Source organism: Gadus macrocephalus, chromosome 16 (genome assembly GCF_031168955.1).
Source record: "Gadus macrocephalus chromosome 16, ASM3116895v1".
Classification (NCBI taxonomy): Eukaryota; Metazoa; Chordata; class Actinopteri; order Gadiformes; family Gadidae; genus Gadus; species Gadus macrocephalus.
This window is the reverse complement of record NC_082397.1, coordinates 7,902,315-7,921,017: the sequence shown is the minus strand read 5'-3', so window position 1 is coordinate 7,921,017 and position 18,703 is coordinate 7,902,315. Positions and strand designations below refer to the sequence as shown.

Genomic DNA, 18,703 nt, shown 5'->3' with positions numbered 1-18,703 from the left:
CCAATTTGTAGGATATAGGATGGCTGACATAATCAATTACCTGCATCAACAGCAATAATACTCAATATATACTGTGGTTGTTTCTCCCTGTCTAGGATGTTTAAGACATGGAAGGTGCCATTGGGCGAGAGAGAGAACACACTGTCTTCATTTCCACTTTGTGTCCAATACGTGAGCTGACTATTGATGCCTGCATCTTCATCCCATGCAGATATCTGATTGAAAAGGACAAAAACACAATTTCTGTAAAACCAAAATGACATCCAAAGTATGTGTATTAAGGTTACTCTGTTTTTCAGACTGTAGTACCAACTGAGTGAACTGAGAGAGGTCCTCCTCATTCTCCATGACATGTACTGTCTGTGTCGCTGGGGAAAAGACAGGCGTGAAATCATTGACGTCCGAGACAGAGATGTCTATGACAGCAGCAGAAGATCTTGGTGGGCTGCCTCTGTCTCCGGCCAGCACAGTTAGTGTGTAATTGGATTGCCTCTCCCTGTCCAGCTCCTCCATCACTATGATGACCCCCCGGACAGCGTCCACCGCAAACTGACTTGTCTGGGAAAGTGTGTACCGCACTTCCCCGTTGGCGCCCAGATCTGCATCCCAAGCCTGAGCCCGGAATAGGCTGCTGCCCCTGGGTATGTCCTCTCTCACAGACAGGCTGTAAGACCGCTGTGGGAACTCTGGATGGTGGTCATTCACATCCTCTATGTGCACGGTGAGGTTCATGGTACTCTCCATCTGCGGGGAGCCCTTATCGACGGCTGTTATTGCGACGGTGAAGGCCTCATCCCGTTCCCTGTCCAGCAGCTGCCGCAGATGCACGTGTCCGCTCGTGTTGTGAACACTGACCCAAGCGCTCGAGGTTGAGTCGTTTAAATAGTACAACACCTCTCCGTTGGACCCTGAGTCTGCATCCTGCGCGTGGACGGTTGTAATGAGCAAGTGGAGAGCAGAATCCTCTAGAATAGCAACACTCGGGGCGGCCGTGAAGACGGGGGCATTGTCATTTATGTCCTGAACTGAGATGATAACCTGCGCTGTGCTGGTGAATCGCTGAGAAAAGATCTGTGGACGGTCGCTGGCTGTCACTGTCAGATTGTAGGAGGGTTTCTTCTCTCTGTCTAGCTCACTGTTCAGGCATAATCTGCCAGCGGGATCCAAAGAGAACACATGCTCATCATCCCCAGCGGAAATTTGAAGGTCCAACTTACTATTCTCATCTAGCAGTGAGATAAAAACAAGGGGAAATAGCATGGTCATTACAAAATAATGATTGACATACCTATCAAACAAGCTTTTAAGTAATTTTTTGTATTATATATATACCTACATACATATATATAATATATATGATATTTTTTAAATACCCACCAACAACAAATCTATATCAGTAATTCCAAATGTATGTACATAGAAAAACAGTTTGGAGACAACCTGACCCTGAGATCCAGTTGCATATTTATCACAGGTATAAATGTATTAAACCTTTAAAGGGGAAACATTATGAAAGCAACACTTTTCCTGGGATTTGGGTTCAAACTTTGAAAAAAGTCGGTACATGATTCTTTGAGTGAGATATGCATTTCTAGTACCCAGCCTACAGTTACCAAACTAGTGAGTCCGTTTTGGCGCCCCCTCCAACGTAGGAAGGGGGCACAATTGAATATTACCTCCCACTTCCCCTTTCCCCTCCAATCAGAGCATAGCTAAGATTTTGTGGACCGGCGGACGAGCAGCTCCGGCGGGGGGAATTCGGCGGCAGCTCAGTTCCGTGAGTGCAATCCCTTTCTCTGCTGGACTGCTTCGGCGGCAGAAGCCTGGCGGCAGTCCGGAGGAGGAGACAAGAAGGTGAAAGGGATTGTACTCCCGGAGCTGTGCTGCCGGACTGCCGCCGAGCTACCACGCGGTCAAAGCCGTCCGGCAGCTCCGGCAGTGTACTCCTGGAGCTGAACTGCCGCCGAAGCTTTCCAGCTGCTCCGGCGGGTGTACTCCGGGAGCTGAACTGCCGCCGAAGCTGGCAGGTCCGGCGAGGGGGAGCTTGGCGGCAGTCCGGCAGCTCCGGCGCGGGGAGCTCGGCGGCAGTCCGGCAGCTCAGCTCCCAGAATACAATCCCTTTCTCCTCCATGTCGCGGTTCATGGACTTCAGAGAGTCAAGGCCAAAGTTCCTTTACCCCAATTCTTCTCAACCATGGCCGAGATATCCCCCACTAAGAGTCTTTACTTGGTGTGGAAGTGCCAGGGACGTCAGACACAGTCTTTATGATTCATAATATCATCCGAGGCGCACATAGCTTTTGGCCGTGATATTAGATATAATATTATATACCCATAAATAATATAATTGTTATTATATTATATTATATAGATATAGAGATCCAGGAGTCCGCAGATGCTCCATGCTGTGGTTCAGTCTGACAGCTCATTGGTCAATGGGCAGCAGCTCATTTGCATTAAAGCTACAGACACCTGAAACAGCGCATTCTGAAGGGACTGAAACAGAGGGGAATAGCGGTAGGGGAGATTTTTTTTCCTAAAAGCTATTTCCAACATACAGCTTCAAAAACATGTTTTCTGGAACTCATATACTGTGTTTACTTGTTGGGAAAACACCATTATATCTCTCCTTTAAAAAGCCACTAGTATCAATATATGATTCCTCTATTGGCTGAAACAGTTGGAACCTTGCGTATTGTGGGCCTCAGGATATATGTTCTGTGTGTTGTGTGTATTATAGTTTAAACTACATCAAAAATTTCCCTAGATTCCCCTACTCTTACCTTTTGGCCTCATCATCTGATAGTGCATATGTTCCCCCCCTTGTGGTTTGATTAGAATTATTTCAGTGAGATTCTGCGCGTGTCACATTCCATATCTAAACCATCAGGGCTGGATAGTGTGGAGGTTGGGGTGTTTGTCTACTAGCCAAAGAGGTGCCTGGTTTGAACCTCAGTAACAACATCTGTAGGCATCTCTTTGGGCAAGATTCCCAACCTACCAGCCCATCAATGACATCTCCATTTGGATTGTACGGATGAAAGAGTGTGGTGATTAGTAAATGTCACACTGTCTGGCACTTTATTTATTTTCCAAATGCCATTGGCATCCCAGGTTAAGTGATTAACATTTAGAACGTTTGAGCTTCACTGGCCTCCCCGCTCACCTGCGTCTTTATCGTGGACATTTAGCAGAAGAAAGCAGGTCCCAGTGGCCGCGTCCTCGGGCAGCGAAGCAGAGCAGGTGTCCGGTTTAAACTCTGGGGGGTTGTCGTTGACGTCCAGCACGTTGAAGTAAACCCTGACACCCGATAGCGGACCCCCCTCTTCCTGGACCCCCACCGTGAGAATGTAGAATTTCTGCAATTCGAAATCCAGGCCGCGGGACAATAGGAAGTCCCCAGAGAGGCGGTTCAACAGAAAGAGTTTGTCCCCGTCGTCCACCAGCACGGAGTACTTGACTGGCCTTTTGCTCTCCCGGTTCACTGCCTGCAGCCTTCCCACTACCGCTCCTGTTAACATTAAGGGACAAACACGGCATGATTGTGTCTAATACAACACAATGTTGTTCAACAAAGGGTTTTATTTGTAATTTTCTGGAGGATTTGGAACCAAAGCATCTTCCAATAACATGAGTGCATACATTATTAGCATTGGTGGCTGCAGTGACTATAGAAAGCATTCACTACAATTCTAGTTCTTTGGTTCCACTTTAGCCTACGCAAGACTTTAATGTAGCCTAGTTTAGATCAAATTAAATAATTTGATCATCATAACAGTATTATTGACATTTTTTGGACCTTTAGTAAACAGCTAACCGACCTGGTATTGTGTCTTCTGTAACTTGGAAGGAATACACTGGCTGAACGAGAGGCATCGGTCTTTGCCGACGGCTAGGGGACTGATGTGACACCAGCGCATCCTGAAGCGCAGTTGCTTGGCTGGTGCTGCTGCTGTACCAGGAGGGGTGAGCCGGATGGAGCTGGACCTCCCCAGCCCGCGGCCTTCTCCCACCAGTCCCATCTAAGCCACTGGTAACCGGAGGGCCAATACACCATGTGTATTCAAGAATCTTAAGCAAAATACAGAAACATTCGATAATGATGACCAAAAGACTCGAGGTCTCTCAAATAATATCTGGATAGCTAAAGCTTGGTGGGTCAAACTTGCTCGGTATATGAGCTTTGAATGCATTTTTTGTTGCTTTGAACCATTGTCAATTAACTCATTGCATTATGTTTCTATGTATTCGTGTTGTGGTATTTTATTCATGCTTTGGACTCTGGATTCAGTATCCAACTATTTAATGTCTTACTACAAGTTAGTTGTTTAAAAAATGACTAATAACTTATAAAATAAAAAGGTTCACTTACCATGTACATCAAAAACACATTGAAATTTATTCTCCGCGGTCCAGGAACGTCCATAATCAAGTGTATCATTAGGTCGCCATTGCAAAATAAAGAATTCAATGTTGCACCCAAGTTAAAGCAAAACAACACAAACAGCAGCGAACCAGTCCGGCGTCACTTTAAACTATTCGAGCAGAAGCTGAAATGCTACTCTGGTAGTCCGCCGAAGTCTGTGATGGTCCTGAGTTTGGCCACACTTTTTGTGTCTCAACCCCCCTGAGATCGCTGTGTAACAAAAGTTACGTTGAAAAGGTCCAAAAAGAAGCTGCTACATTTCAGCGAGTTAGAAGTAGGCCTAAACCCAAGCCACACAACATTTATATTCATAGTATTTATCACTTGAAAGAATGATGCGATAATTTGTTGGATTTTGTTTTATGTAGCCTACGTTAACTTTATGCATTTGAAGATAACCGCATTTGGACTGTGCTTGCCTGGCCTTGGCAGGTGCGTCAGGTGGGGCATTCATTCAACGAGAAAGAAAAGTAGTTTTTTTTTTTTAATTCTCACTGCTTTATAAACTCAGATTAAATGCAGATTAAAACGATATAGTAGCCAGCGGAAAGGGCTAGACAATATGTCTGTTTTTGAGTGAATGGGTGGATTTCCAAATCTGGAAGAGGTAAAGGGCAAGGCTTTTAGGGAAATTGGATACATGGATCAATTAACTAGAACTACTTTAAATGAACATTTTCATGAATATGTGAGTGAACAGAAGTATTTCCCTGCACAATTTGCTATTTTTTTGCACCTACTACTAATAAATAATGTAAACCAATTTTTTATAATAATTCTTAACACTGGGGTGGTGGATATGGCTGTATTGGTTTACTTTTAAGGTGCTGCAGCTTTCAAGGAAAAACATTAATATACAAATAGCGCCACCTTCTGGATTCAGATTACTCGACGGCCATTCAGGAGTGTTATTAAAGGTCCATGGCGGTACAACAGTAGAATGGGTAGCCCCGCCCATTCTGCCGGCGATTTGAGTTCGCCCTGCACACGGGTTTGGAGCAATGAACCTATTAAGGGGTCTGGAGAAGAGAGCAATACATTTATTTCTGCTTCCGATACGTTATGCGGATGCCAATCACCAAGCTGTCTTCTCCCCTTGGCGCGCTATTGCCTGGTATAATACAATGACGATAGGGAAGCGACGGCAACCAGCCAATCACGTACAGAGTCAGTTGAACTAGGTCCGTTGATCATGCCTATTGTGCTGAAGAAAATGACAGCAGCTTCCCAGAACAACGTGCAATCTACGATTGAGCTTGGTCGGGCTAGAGTCGACGATGCCAGTCTAGTACAACAGCACAAGAAAGGGGGCGGAAAAAGGAAGCGCAATCATGCCTGCAGCGTGACTGCATGACTAGCTCATCCTGCTCAGTCCACAGTATTACAATGTTTATTGATATAGTGCAACTTAAGCATTGATCATTGCTCTACACAGAGTATATGAGGCCCTCTAGTCCAGCGGTTGTCAAGTGGGGTAGCATACGAGGGTTGGTCTCTATGGTGGGCTACTCGATATTAAATTGCGATTTACATTCGCAATTTAATTTATTTTTATTGTAATGCGACTGATGACTGAAGTCTCAGTACCAAAAGAATAATGTATGCAGCCCGGTGTAACATAACTCCCATTCCTCATATCCATGATGGGCAGCTCACGCGCTGAAAAATCTCCACCGTTTTGCGGTGGGTCGTTGATAAACGTTGCCATGACAACAGAGGAAAGTCGGCTAAAAGTTCTTTCCCTTAGTCAGAAACGTTGGGTTGGTGGAGAACCGACCCATTTATTAATATTTTTTTAACGCTTCATCCGGGGAAAAAATGGGTGCGACAGTATTTCACGCTAATGAAAACGAATTCATACATTTCTCATCTCCTTATGTAGAATAAGATCAAATGTATTCCTTTTGAAAACAATTAGTTGATGGATTAAATGTCAAATACAGAAAATTGCACTGTTCCTACAAATGAAACCCCTTCTGATGGGACCAGCTGCTCGTCCGGCCATATATATATATATATATATATGTATATAATATACAGGCATGTCATTTATGGCTATTGTCCAGTTGTTACTGTCCAATTTGGATTACGTTTTCTATGCATACGCGTGTTCACTGTTTAAGCAACAGAATTAAGAACTAAATCATGCAAGTGAGCTTACCGGATACTGGGGGTACTCTGTAGGATATCACAGGGGCATACAACTTTGGGAACCATTGCGGTCGACTAGGCATTGACAACTAATATTTAGTAAATATCAGTTTGCGAACGCTTTCATTGAAATTACCTGTGCATATGCTAACCATGGGTGGCCCATTGGCCGATGAAGATTAACTGACAATTATTCAAGACAAGCTTTTTGTAAACATTTAATAACACTGGGCTTTTAAACTGTATGATAAAGACTTATGTTGTAAGATTATCTTGTTTGAAAACATATTTAAGAGAACCACTCACCATCAAAATACTGCAAATTAAATAAAATACATACGAGAATGGATGATCAAAAACAGAAAAGTCCAAATTAAAAAAGTAATTTCTTAAAAAAAGACCTTTATTAGAGTGGTATTCAAAGAACAATAAAGACATTTTGACAACACATGAAAAAATATTCTTTAAAGCACAAATAAAAAATAAACTACCAACCCAAAAATTTCATTTTTGAGTTGCAAGTTTAACGTCTACAGACTACTTAGTTTCCATTTAAATTTCATCGTCCTCTCTAAATTGTTAGATATGGCTGGAATAAAGAACTACCACTAGGAAATGATCAAACCGAAGATATGTAGTGTTAACTTTACAAAAAAAAAAAAAGGAGCATAACACTGTACATCTTAAAAACATTAAATATACACATGTTCTTGTTCAGTCACTTTCCTTCCTGAATGTGAACGGAGTACATTGGGATGGTGGGTTGGGGTAATATGGCATGAGCAAAAGTCTAGCTCGTACTACCAATGCATTCTACTCATCGTCATCATCATCATCGTCGTCATCATCGCCCTCATCATCATCGTCATCGTCATCATCCTCGGGTGGTGGAGCCGCGGCAGCGACCTCGACCTTCCCCTTGGTACGGTAGGCAATCATGTCCTGCAAAGGAATGATGTAAACATGTTTAAAATTCCAACCGGCCATCTCACATTGGAATGAATCCCATCCACGGGGTAGGGGTTGGATTGGGTTCTCTCAGCCGCTCACCTTGTCGTACTTCTCCTTCAGCTTGGACGCCTTCTTTTCATAGGGCTGCTTGTCCTCGGGTGAGGAGTTGTTCCACATCTCCCCAAGCTTCTTGGCAGTGTCTCCGATGGAGAGGCCGGGAGTATCGGTCTTCACCTTTTGCCGGAAGTCGGCGCAGAAGAGGAAGAAGGCGGACCTTTGGGACGGACGGCGTGACTTGGTTAGTTGGAACGCTGTGTCACAAATCCGTATTCTAGAATGGAAGAAAGTTGAATAGCGAAAGCAAACATCCATTCGTCACAATACATACGGGGGTCTCTTGGGGGCATTGGGGTCCTTGAAGCGCTTCTTCTTCTGGCCCTTGGGGGGAATGTAGGTCCTCATCTCCTTCTCATAGCGGACCTTGTCTAGTTTGGCCCGATCCTCAAACTTCCCTTTCTCTTTGGGGGACATCGTCTTTGGTAATGAAAAAAAAATAAAAAATTTTAAAGAAAATCTGCCGTCACTCACTGACAGCAAGGAGATGTGTAATTTCGCATCAAAAAAATAAATAAATATATATACATCGTGTTTTAATAATTAAGATTACCTTCCAACGTTCAGAACATTTCTTGGAGAACTCTGAAAAGTTGACACTCGCTTCAGGGTGCTTCTTCTTGTGCTCCTCACGGCACGTCTGAACAAAGTAAGCATATGAGGACATTTTGCCCCTTGGCTTCTTCGGATCTTTCACCATCTTGGGGCCCTGAATGGGAGGAAGACGTTTTTGTTATTATTATTGTCAAATGTACTATAATCTAATAATAAACTGAAATAGTTTGAATTATAATGTCACTATGCTGAATTTCCCCATCTCTGCTTTGTCAGTTCCATCCATTGTTTAGATAGGGTGGAAGGGGGAGGGGGTGACTGATGAGCTATTGGATAGTCCAAGCCTAATCTTGGAAAAACAGCCCATAAACTCAAAACATTATCAGTAACTATACACTGCCTACAACTATATTTTATTATTCAGCTCAAGGCCAGCTCTGGCTATATAAACATAATAATTACTGATTGTATGCAGGATGGCAATAGACGCATTGCATTGGGACTGACTGCATCGTGTATGCATAAAATTAACGTTAGCATTAGCAACCATCTGCCGCCCTCTTGAGCTTCCTTGAGTTAGCAATGATGGCTTCCCCCATTGCTTTGTCTTGAAGATACTATCGTTAGCTTCGCTCAACTAGCAACCATTAGCAATGACACCATCTTCTCTGCTTAAGGGATCAAATAAATATGTGAAAGAATGGCCACTAATCCTTCATGCAAACAGTTTTATATAGCGAAATCGCCTTTATGGGAGTTGACAATAGCTTTAACGCGAGAATCAAGCGGACGACAATTTTTGACAACCGATGCCCCTACGTACGCCATTCACTGTGCTGCTCTCTCTAGCTCTTTGTACGCGGGCTAGCGTTAGCATGTCTAACATGGACGGCGGGCCCATCTGTCCAGCTAATACACTAGCAAGCTAACGGAACGGGTTAGAAGCAAATACAACCATGGCTTTGAGCGGACGTTACGCTATAGAAACGTAGTTACTCCGTCGTGGATGGGGTTATCCTTAGCATAGGTCTCTATAAGGGAAATTTCAAAACAGAACAACATTAACACTCCGCGCCATTCGATTTTTAAAGCAGCGTTGGCTCACAATAGCAAGTACTTCATACGACATTAGCAATTTATTTAGCATCTCAGAAGGTTTCGTGTTTAGCAAAAAAATACAAAATGAACAAAGTTGTTGAAATACATCAAGATTTCCATTTTGAGGATTTGTATTATAATAACATGCACATGACTATATATCAAGTTATTAAAACATGACTTACCCAAATAATTGTATATGAAGTAGGACGTACACAGCTATGTCTCAAACAATAGGCGGTCAATGCGCGGTCTTTTGGCGGAGGGACTACTCTTCATTCTGCGTATTGGTTCTCTGGCTGACATGGATTGGCTGCCGCCATCCCCCCCCTGCCCTCTTATTGGACAGTTGGATTCCAAGCACTCCACGCGGCTCGATTGGTTGTAAACACAATGGATGAATGGCGCTAGACTCGAATGGAAGACGCTGGTCTTTATTTGTAAACATAGCGTTTCCATCGCAGACATAGCAGTGTATCCCGTTATCGCTGTGTTTTGCCCATTCATTCTGTACGGGGCGGTTAACACGGCTATGTTTTGAACACGCGTTTTGACAACTGTGATCCATACTTATTAAACGCATCGAGACTGAAAAGATAGTTGGTCACCAACAATGACTTAAACTTGAACCATTTAAAGCTGAAATGTAACTGTTACAGTTAGGTATCTTAACACGGTCGTGTTGGTTGCTGGTTTGTGTGGTTGTGTGGGTTGGTTAAATTCATTGATGGTTTCATTTATCGACCAATGCCTAAATAAGAGTAAATAAGGCGTTTCACTTTTCAGGACCACTTTGCGGTCACAATGTGGAGCTACAGGGATGATCAGAGCAACTGAATCTTTCATGAGTCCCCCCCCCCCGCTGAGAGTTAACAAGTAGGTTGAGTTGTATCTCCATAACAACATCCCTTGTTCGCCGGGGTAAACTCCGCCTGTAGCATACAACCCAGATCTGCTCAGATATATTTGAGCTTCACAAATGTAGATAGTAGTCTTCAATCGTATGGTTGTGTTTTTTTTAGATATTGTCTTATAGGCTATACAGAACTGTAACATCAACGTTGGCTACTGAATGGGTGGCTTTCTATTTTAATGTCATTTTTTCCAAGATATTTGAAAGAGACCATGGCAGCCAAGGGTAAGCATAGGTCAAACTTATTATTATTTCACACAGTTAAGCCGATTTTTTCCCCCAAATCATAAGCCTTTTATTAGACTAAATAACACAAAGTATGTTTGTTATTTTCAGATAAGTTAGCCCTGTGGGACCCATATGAAACCTCGAACAAAAGAGAGTTTTTCTACCGGTCAAGCTCAAACACTGAGTTTACACTGTAAGTGTCTTTATACCAACATCACACGATACTGATTTGGTGCACATGTATTAGTCTTTTTGTGTATGTATTTAGGCCAGCGACCTCCAAAACGTTCAGGGACTGCTATTCACCATCTGGACCTGTGGGTCCAACTGGTTACAGTGAGGACTTCTGCTGGAAAGCTGTCTCTAAGACTGAATGCATTCGAACAGGCTCGGCCTCAGGACAGAGGAGGAACAATCCACATCCAAGTCAGGTGGATCCTGTAAAATAATACTCGTTATCGTTAACACTCAAAATATGGTACATTAATTAACCATCAATTAACATTAGTTATTGCAGTAATAAAAATAAAATAACAGTTGATTAACTGTTTATTTATTGTCTTGTAAGCGTATACCTGTGGTGTTTTATTAGTAATGGTGTTCAGTTGTTGTATGTTACCGTTCTGTTTACAAGCTGCTCGTAACTTATTGCCCCCAGTAGGATTAATAAAGTTGTTTTGATTTTGATAACCAAAGTTAATGGTGTTCATGTTAATTAAGGTATTCAATTATACATTATTTAATAGGGTTAGGGTTAACCCTAGCCAACTTACCCTGACTTATGCTTTTTCATAATGCATATTGCTTCTTCAATAAATGTTTGTAATGGTAATGCTATACTTTATAGTAGATTCATCAGAAGTTAAAATATAAATAACGAGAACCTGTCACAGAAAAAGATTTGTTATCTGTCGTAGGAGGATAGACATGACTTTGTATAGATGTTCACGTCTATTCAAATACATAAGCACCGCAGGTAAAAAACATGCCTTGGGTGAAGTTGACCAAGGGGAGGTTTTAATGGAGTACTCAGTGTGTGGCTCCATGGGGAGGTTTATTCACTCCGTTTTTCCTCCAGGGCTTCCTTACGTGGAGGCTGCCAAAAGGCGCTTCGCAGAGCTCTGCAGGGGGGAGCAGATTCACATCTGAAGAGGAGATCCAGAAAGCCTTGACAGCGCAGTACTGCTCCACCTACCGCACTGACTTCCTGGGCCTCCCTCAAGGTACACCGAGGTTACCGGAAAAAATGTGTCTTTTGATCAAACCCAGAATCACAGACCTCAACCATAAATACAAGTGCCGGCATAGAGACCCACGCTGTACGTACTGGGGCTATTTGACAATTTTAGGCTTTCCCTCTTTCGTACGATTGGACAGGAGCCGATCACATTAATTCCTATGGGGAAGCTGGGCTGGTACCTCTACGCAGCAGGCAGCAGGATCCTCACTGGACTCGCACTGAGATGAGGGACAATTACTGCCGGCCCAAGAAGGAGCAACTGCAGGACAACCGGTGTGATACTGCCTATGGCGGTAACGCACGCCACCGTGTGCACTGCAGAGGAATAGGTACACTGCACTTGAAGTTACATGAAATACAAACAAAAGTAAAGACATTCATGACATTTAGCATTTTCTCACATGAAACTGACAGTACCTTTTGACATCTTTCTCCGGGATGACTCCAGGTAGAGTGCAGTCATTGGGGTTTGGAACCCGAACCTTTGTACTGGGAGTACACACCCTTAACTACCAAACGATACTGCCCTGTAACCATTGGAACACAGCATAGGTCGTCTACATATCTTTCTCCTCTTTGCAGTACCAACCGTTGTCCAACGGCACATACGAGATCGACACGATGTTTCGGAGCTGACCACCTATGATACGTTCTTCGGAAGGAAGGCTTCTGTTGTCCCATACGTGCTCAACGCTTTACAGCCACAGGAGCTGCAGCAGTTATGCAAAGTTCTACCTGAAAAAGGTCTGCTTGATTTCACATCATGGTAAACCCTCTGTGTGCGGGGGACTGGGGTCTTCATTTCCACATTGAGCTAATGTTTTGTTTTTTGATTTTTACAGACACAGCGCTCATGAAGAGCTTAATGAGTAAAGCGGCTGGCGGTCAGGAAGAGAGAAAAGAGAGGAAACTTCCCGCGGTCACAATGCCTGCTTCCAGACCGATGGAGTGGATATCGAGCTGGCCAGGCCCTCACTGACTGAGACGTTCCGCACCGCACCGGGAGGGAAACGCTTTCGTGACCATAAACCTAATGAAGAACTCTTTTTTTATGTGGTCACTTTAGTTATTCTGTGTTAATTAAAACTCTTCCAAAAGCTGTCATGCATATATTTACTGTATGTCCCCTGAATGATGACGTCAAATTAAACACGAGAGCTCACCCAAAATGTCCAGCCTTTAGATAGATAGATAGATAGATAGATAGATAGATAGATAGATAGATAGATAGATAGATAGATAGATAGATAGATAGATAGATAGATAGATAGATAGATAGATAGATAGATAGATAGATAGATAGATAGATAGATAGATAGATAGATAGATAGATAGATAGATAGATAGATAGATAGATAGATAGATAGATAGATAGATAGATAGATAGATAGATAGATAGATAGATAGATAGATAGAAAGATCGATCGATCGATCGATAGATAGATAGATAGATAGATAGATAGATAGATAGATAGATAGATAGATAGATAGATAGATAGATCGATAGATCGATAGATCGATAGATAGATCGATAGATAAGAACTTTATTAATCCCTCGGGAAGGTTCCAATAACTGGCTGTTCAAAAGAGCCGTCCAGTTTAGAGTTAACCAACCATGTTTTCAAGATCTGGGAGCCAGAAAGTAAGCCAACTGTCTTGGTTGGAGTCACATATGATCACATATTTTGTCACCATTGTCTCGTAAGGAGGGAATATCAACTATCTAAACGTGTTGATAATGTCGATGTGTGTGGAGGGCTACTATGTCCTACCATTTGTAAGCTCCTGACCTACATTCTGTTTCAGTTCTGTTTTGTAGCAGTATACACTGGCTATACACTGTAACAGCGCTCATTGTTAAAAACAGTGTTTGGACACAGCCCTTGAATTCTATTTTTATTTAATAAAAAATAGAAAAAATAAACTGAGGTCAGATATAGATGAGATTGTTATAAGCCTGCAGCATGCAAACTATTATAAGCATGCAAACCCATCAATAAATATAATGTAAAACATTGTCCTCCATTGAAAAACAATGCATGATGCCTGTTTGTGCACCACTTTTCCTAAATGTTCGTACTCAAGTATAAATTGCAATTCAGCTAAATGACTTATTATACATTTAAAGGTGCATAATGAATCATGATTATTGATACAGGCCAATTAAACTGGAATATATAAATATGTGTGCCTAAATCAGTCTGCACTTTTTATGCTATGTCAAGGGTGACTTCAGGGACATTGCTGAACGTTGTGTTTCTGTGAAGTTGGACTTGTTCAAACAGGTCTCCAGGTTACTAGAGGGAGAAGCGTGTTTTCCCTGGTGTAACCTTAGCACACGTATCTGGTAACCTGACTGAATGAGCCCTATGGCTTTTCAATTGTCTGTTTGGTGCTACAGAGTGAGGAAGAGACTGCATTATACTTAACATCTCACTACAGTTGAGGCTCAAAGAACGGCTAGCGAGAATGCCTGTGGGGAAAAGAGACCGTCCTTCCTCAGCATCAGGACGGATAGAAACTGTTCCCAGGTAGCTTCCCTTTTGTTTTTCTATTGTTTATCTCTAAACTTCTCTTTATTAAAAGATTAAGGCAGCCTTCAATCAAATCCTCTGTTATCTGATATCATTATACTTATACTCTATTTCTATCCTGGATATGTCTTGGATATGTGTAGAGGATGTGGTAGAAATGGGGTTTGCCATCCTCGTGTTTCAAAGAAGATCATTCCAGCTATGAATGTACAAACTTTACAACATGTTTACTGTTGTCAAGGCAATGTGGAGGAAGCCATTCTTGAGACGTTGGACTAGATGTTAATCACAAAACACTGCTGACTACATGCTAATAATAACAACAACCACAAGCAATAATCATTAACTAACCCTAACACACCATAACACCTGGTTTAGGGCTTAAAATACTTTATCTGAAATATAAATAAATACAGGTTAACTATATTCCTATTAATCATAACTAAATCATAATCATATTTTATTTTTGTTCTTGTCAATATTAAATCAAACCAATTAAGATTGAGCGAAGAATACAATAAACATGATATCCTGTAGCTTCCTCTCTGAGCTGGTGTGTCCAGAGGAGGGAAGCCCCTTTGGACCATGGTCCCTCGGAATGTCCAGTGGCCCAGAACAGCCCCCAGAATGGATGCAAAGAGAGCTTCTGAAACAGAACCCGCGCAGGCACTCCCTTCACCTGGGAGAACCGGCCCACGGGAGGACAGCACTGGGTCACGAAGCTAATCCAAACCACACATCCCACAACCTGGAGGTACTGTGTCTGGAAGAAGTCGAGTTTGATGTGTTTGATGCCAGTGTGCTGCTTTACCTGAGGCTCTTTTCCTGACCTGTTGCATAGCTCATTGCACTTTTGTGCCCTCTTGGTGGCGCCAGAGAGCCAGGTTAGGTTAAGCACAGTTGGAAATGCCATTTGCTGTTTCTGGCTCGATCACGCCACAGGATAGCCTATAACTGTTAAAGAGTGCCAGATATATAGTGAAATATATAATTGTATACTGCTGTAGTACAGGTCCAACACATAACTCACACTTAAAAATAAAAGATAAAAATTAAATTAAAACAAGTGGGGCCCATTTTTAGAAATACATCAGTTATTAATCACTACTCTGATTGGCTGTAGCAGAGGAAGCCGGGGAAGTCATAAAGAGTTTTTAATTGTATTAAGTGGGAATGGTTCATTCTGACCTTGGTAATACTGAGCTCCAATCAAGCCTAGTCTATGTATTATCCCAATCATCAGCGAAAAAACGAAATGTATAAAATAACCTCATTTCCAATTAGCTAAATGTGGCCCAACAGCAGATGTGTTGAATGCCACCTCACCCCTTATTAGATACAATGACCGACTCCTTACAAAGATAAGGGAAATTGGTTTTGCACAATGAGCCTACATGCCCTTTTGTGGAATGAGAAACGAGTAAAGGGGATGGGAGACTATTGGATGAGGGATTTCAGGATCTAGTCTCCCTCTTTGTGTGCTGGGGTTTATCACCCGTGATTAGCCAATCATCTTCCTCGTTATTCCATTGATGACCTGAGGCTGTGGTTGCATCCTTGAGGAATCAAGCCGTTTATAATCATTATTTATTAACGAGCAATATCAACGCAACCAGTCTACTTCGAAGAAAATTTACAAGAGAAAGGGGGCATTAAAACTGGTTGACAGTGTGGGAATTGATGTTGAATTCAAACTGGTGGATTTTTTACTCCATTAACCACTTTTATGATATTTTTATTTTCTTTCTTTTTTTATCTTGTGTTGTATTTATAGAGTTCACAGTTTATTAACTGCCTGGTAAGTGGTGTGGCATGGGTTTGAAACTAAAATAAATGAGGGAGTGTTTGTTTGTCTGTCTGTGTGCCAATAGTTTAAAATGAGTGGAACAGATTCAGATTATTTGTTCTTAGCATCCTCAAACCCGTACATTAACACTCATTAATGTGTTTTCTGATTAGATTGACCAGAAGGTCTCTCTTGAGAGCCTCCAGAAGCTGAAGCTGGCGTTCGAGGTATGAATTCAACTAGTTTCTTGTCCCCCTCACACTGATTATTTACATCAATCAGTATCCTCTTTTATTTGTTTATTTAATACCTCCCATTTTAGCATGATTGCCTTTTTGATTGTATGCTATGGCTTGAGGTGGAATAAGGGGGCCTCTGAGTGCTTTTCCTGGCTATGATTAGTGGTGTGTTTACCTCTGCGTAGGAATATGAAATGGAAGGTTTAAGGTCTCTAGATGAGAGGAGTTTTGGACTCATATTGAGGAAGTGCTTGGGTCTGCACAATACAGTAAGAGAACATCATGCTCATCACAAAGTCTGTCATGTATATACTTTCATATACAGTTATTGTTCTAATACTGCTAAGAGTTATTTTCACTTCACAACACTTTCTTTTTTATTATTGTTCGTTGTTTTATTTACATTTTTTAACAGAGCAATTCACAGATTCAAGACTTGTTCATGAAGATTGATTACATGAGGCAGGGGAAAATTGCATGGGTAAGTTCCAAAATGATCTCAGAAAGAAAAGTGATAAAGAAAAGTGGTTAATATACTGAAAGCTAACTAAGCACTTTTCCTTGTTTGCTTTTTGATATTGACAGTGAGGGTTGGGGTTGTGCTTCAGTCAGGTCACACTTTATTTTTAAAGTACATATTGTACGCAAGCATCTGATTGCTTCAAATAAAGATATTCATTCTAGAGTGTGAAGCTACCCCAAATCACGCAATAAATGGGAGAGACATTAAACATGCTGTCGTTTTTTGGTATAAATGAAAGGCACTAAGTCATCAAATACGAAGTGTTTACTGAATCGTGGGAAATATAATGATAAAAAAAAAAGGTTACATTTGGGCCACACAACAGATTGGCAGACAGTCGGTTCAAAGAGAAAAAGCTTATACACCAGATTTCTCTTTCAAAGTGTGAAATAGTGAGGCTAAAACGCCCGTTCCATCAACGGAGCCGTTAGCCGTCGTCATTGTTCAAACTACCTTCGTTGTTGGCTCTGAATGTAGCTGTGCTAGCCAAGTGTACCCCTGCCACTTATCAAGCCATTGGCATCCATTCAATATCAAACTGATTGGCACCCCGACCGCCACCCCACTGAGAATGTTTTGATGTGGGGCGTAGACAGTCCATGTGCTGGTTTACATTTGGAAAAGGGTAATCCAGATTTAGATATAGTATCAAAAGTGTTTCCATTTAAATGCCAAGAGGATGAGTCTTATCTGTAGGTTGATTTGGGGTTGTAAATGCATGCCTGAACACTTGCTTGATAGTCCACATTTGCTGGTCTTGCTCCACATACAACTTTCTAGTCGGAATTGAAAAGACTTGAGTCAAACAGATTGTAGGCTACTTGTCCGTAAATTGGGTAAGCTAAAATCCTGCTCATTGTCTCTACATGGTAATTAACTATTTGATTTTCAGAGATGTTAAGCACTCACTTTACTTTTCATTTGAACCTGCTCTTGTTCTTATGGCCTAATCTCCTTGAGATAATAATTCTTACATTTTGCCTTAGGGCTTGAAGCACATAGGTTACTATCCTCATCTGCTCACAGTCAACAAATTCTTTATAGGCCTACCTATTTTATAGTTTAAGATTAGGTTGATATCTTTGCATTATCTCTTCCCCTCTGAAATTAGAATTATCAGAAGAATTTCTATTTTGTTTTTTTATCTTTACATTTGTATTATTTTTCTTTTTATTAAGCCTTTATGTGCAGAGCTTTTGGCTGAAATGTTTGACCAGGCACATTTGATACTAATTCCGGAGAAGGATTTGCCTCTGGTAGCCTACTTCTAAAATGGATTTGGAGCTACAAAGTGAGGGACGCAAATCTCAAATTGCTTAACAAGAAGTAGAGCAAGCGAAAGCACACAAGCACCCTGAGCCCTCTGCGCTAACCTTCAAAGACTATTATCTCTCCCTGGCAAACCATCTAAAGCAGCCCCAAGACACCATTATTCGATCCTTAAAATAAATATGAATAGATCCTTAAGATAAATATGAATTATGAATCTCATAGATCCAGTTTGTCCGATTTTGAAAATGGGGTTTTAATAATTAGGGAAGACGATTCCCTACGCGCGTCCGACAGCGATTGAGCATTCAAACATGGCGTTCACTTAACCCCGTCCTTTCGATACGGCGCAGGATGAGTTCTGCACTTACATGCAGCTGGAGTACAGCAAGCGAGAGGAGTGTGCACTCCGCAGGAAGCAGGCAGCATTCTCTCTGCCGGCCAAGGTCAAGCCCTTCACCCACGGGGAGCCCGTCCTGAGGATCCGCACCGTTTCCGACGGCACTGTGGTGACCTTACACGAGGACGGGTCCGTGCAGTACTGGAGCCCTGAACTCCAACTCCAGAAGTCCAAAACAAGCTTGTTTGTATGTATAGCTATGATTCGGCACATTCGGCACTATGTGGCGGCAGAAGTTCAATAAATGCAATTATTGAACACTCTCTCTCTCTCTCT

General features: G+C 42.0%; 6 protein-coding genes across 7 annotated transcripts in view; 2 read left to right on the top strand and 4 right to left on the bottom strand.

Annotated features, from left to right (window-relative positions):
- The window catches only part of LOC132475006 (putative olfactory receptor 13C6), an 81,005-nt gene that overhangs the window by 34,643 nt on the left and 27,659 nt on the right, over positions 1 to 18,703 (bottom strand).
- On the bottom strand, positions 33 to 1,254 carry LOC132475005 (protocadherin-16-like). Its single transcript, XM_060075961.1, has 2 exons — positions 310 to 1,254; positions 33 to 215 (listed from the first exon to the last, which is right to left on the bottom strand). The coding sequence occupies exons 1-2, from the start codon at positions 742 to 744 to the stop codon at positions 33 to 35; spliced, it is 618 nt and encodes a 205-aa protein (XP_059931944.1). The 5' UTR covers positions 745 to 1,254.
- LOC132474047 (protocadherin Fat 4-like) lies at positions 3,059 to 4,062 on the bottom strand. Its single transcript, XM_060074458.1, has 2 exons — positions 3,822 to 4,062; positions 3,059 to 3,511 (listed from the first exon to the last, which is right to left on the bottom strand). The coding sequence occupies exons 1-2, from the start codon at positions 3,874 to 3,876 to the stop codon at positions 3,147 to 3,149; spliced, it is 420 nt and encodes a 139-aa protein (XP_059930441.1). The 5' UTR covers positions 3,877 to 4,062; the 3' UTR covers positions 3,059 to 3,146.
- Positions 6,960 to 9,616, bottom strand: LOC132474259 (high mobility group-T protein-like). 2 transcript variants are annotated; one of them, XM_060074842.1, is made up of 6 exons: positions 9,481 to 9,616; positions 9,153 to 9,228; positions 8,196 to 8,351; positions 7,917 to 8,062; positions 7,628 to 7,802; positions 6,960 to 7,519 (listed from the first exon to the last, which is right to left on the bottom strand). In XM_060074842.1, exons 2-6 carry the CDS (start codon positions 9,153 to 9,155, stop codon positions 7,391 to 7,393), a joined length of 609 nt encoding a protein of 202 aa, XP_059930825.1. In that variant the 5' UTR covers positions 9,156 to 9,228; positions 9,481 to 9,616; the 3' UTR covers positions 6,960 to 7,390. The 2 variants fall into 2 exon arrangements, with proteins under 2 accessions (XP_059930825.1, XP_059930826.1); XM_060074843.1 differs by lacking the exon at positions 9,153 to 9,228 and having other exon boundaries at positions 9,481 to 9,615.
- Positions 9,695 to 12,776, top strand: LOC132474258 (testis-expressed protein 26-like). The gene is made up of 8 exons (XM_060074841.1): positions 9,695 to 10,171; positions 10,318 to 10,433; positions 10,545 to 10,629; positions 10,705 to 10,867; positions 11,515 to 11,659; positions 11,814 to 12,005; positions 12,259 to 12,420; positions 12,519 to 12,776. The coding sequence occupies exons 2-8, from the start codon at positions 10,388 to 10,390 to the stop codon at positions 12,653 to 12,655; spliced, it is 930 nt and encodes a 309-aa protein (XP_059930824.1). The 5' UTR covers positions 9,695 to 10,171; positions 10,318 to 10,387; the 3' UTR covers positions 12,656 to 12,776.
- wdr95 (WD40 repeat domain 95) overlaps positions 13,984 to 18,703 on the top strand; it is a 21,132-nt gene continuing 16,412 nt past the window's right edge. The window contains 7 exon segments of the mRNA XM_060075959.1: positions 13,984 to 14,207; positions 14,748 to 15,026; positions 16,014 to 16,026; positions 16,170 to 16,223; positions 16,421 to 16,504; positions 16,651 to 16,716; positions 18,381 to 18,610. Coding sequence (XP_059931942.1) covers positions 14,146 to 14,207; positions 14,748 to 15,026; positions 16,014 to 16,026; positions 16,170 to 16,223; positions 16,421 to 16,504; positions 16,651 to 16,716; positions 18,381 to 18,610 — 788 coding nt within the window. The 5' untranslated portion in view covers positions 13,984 to 14,145.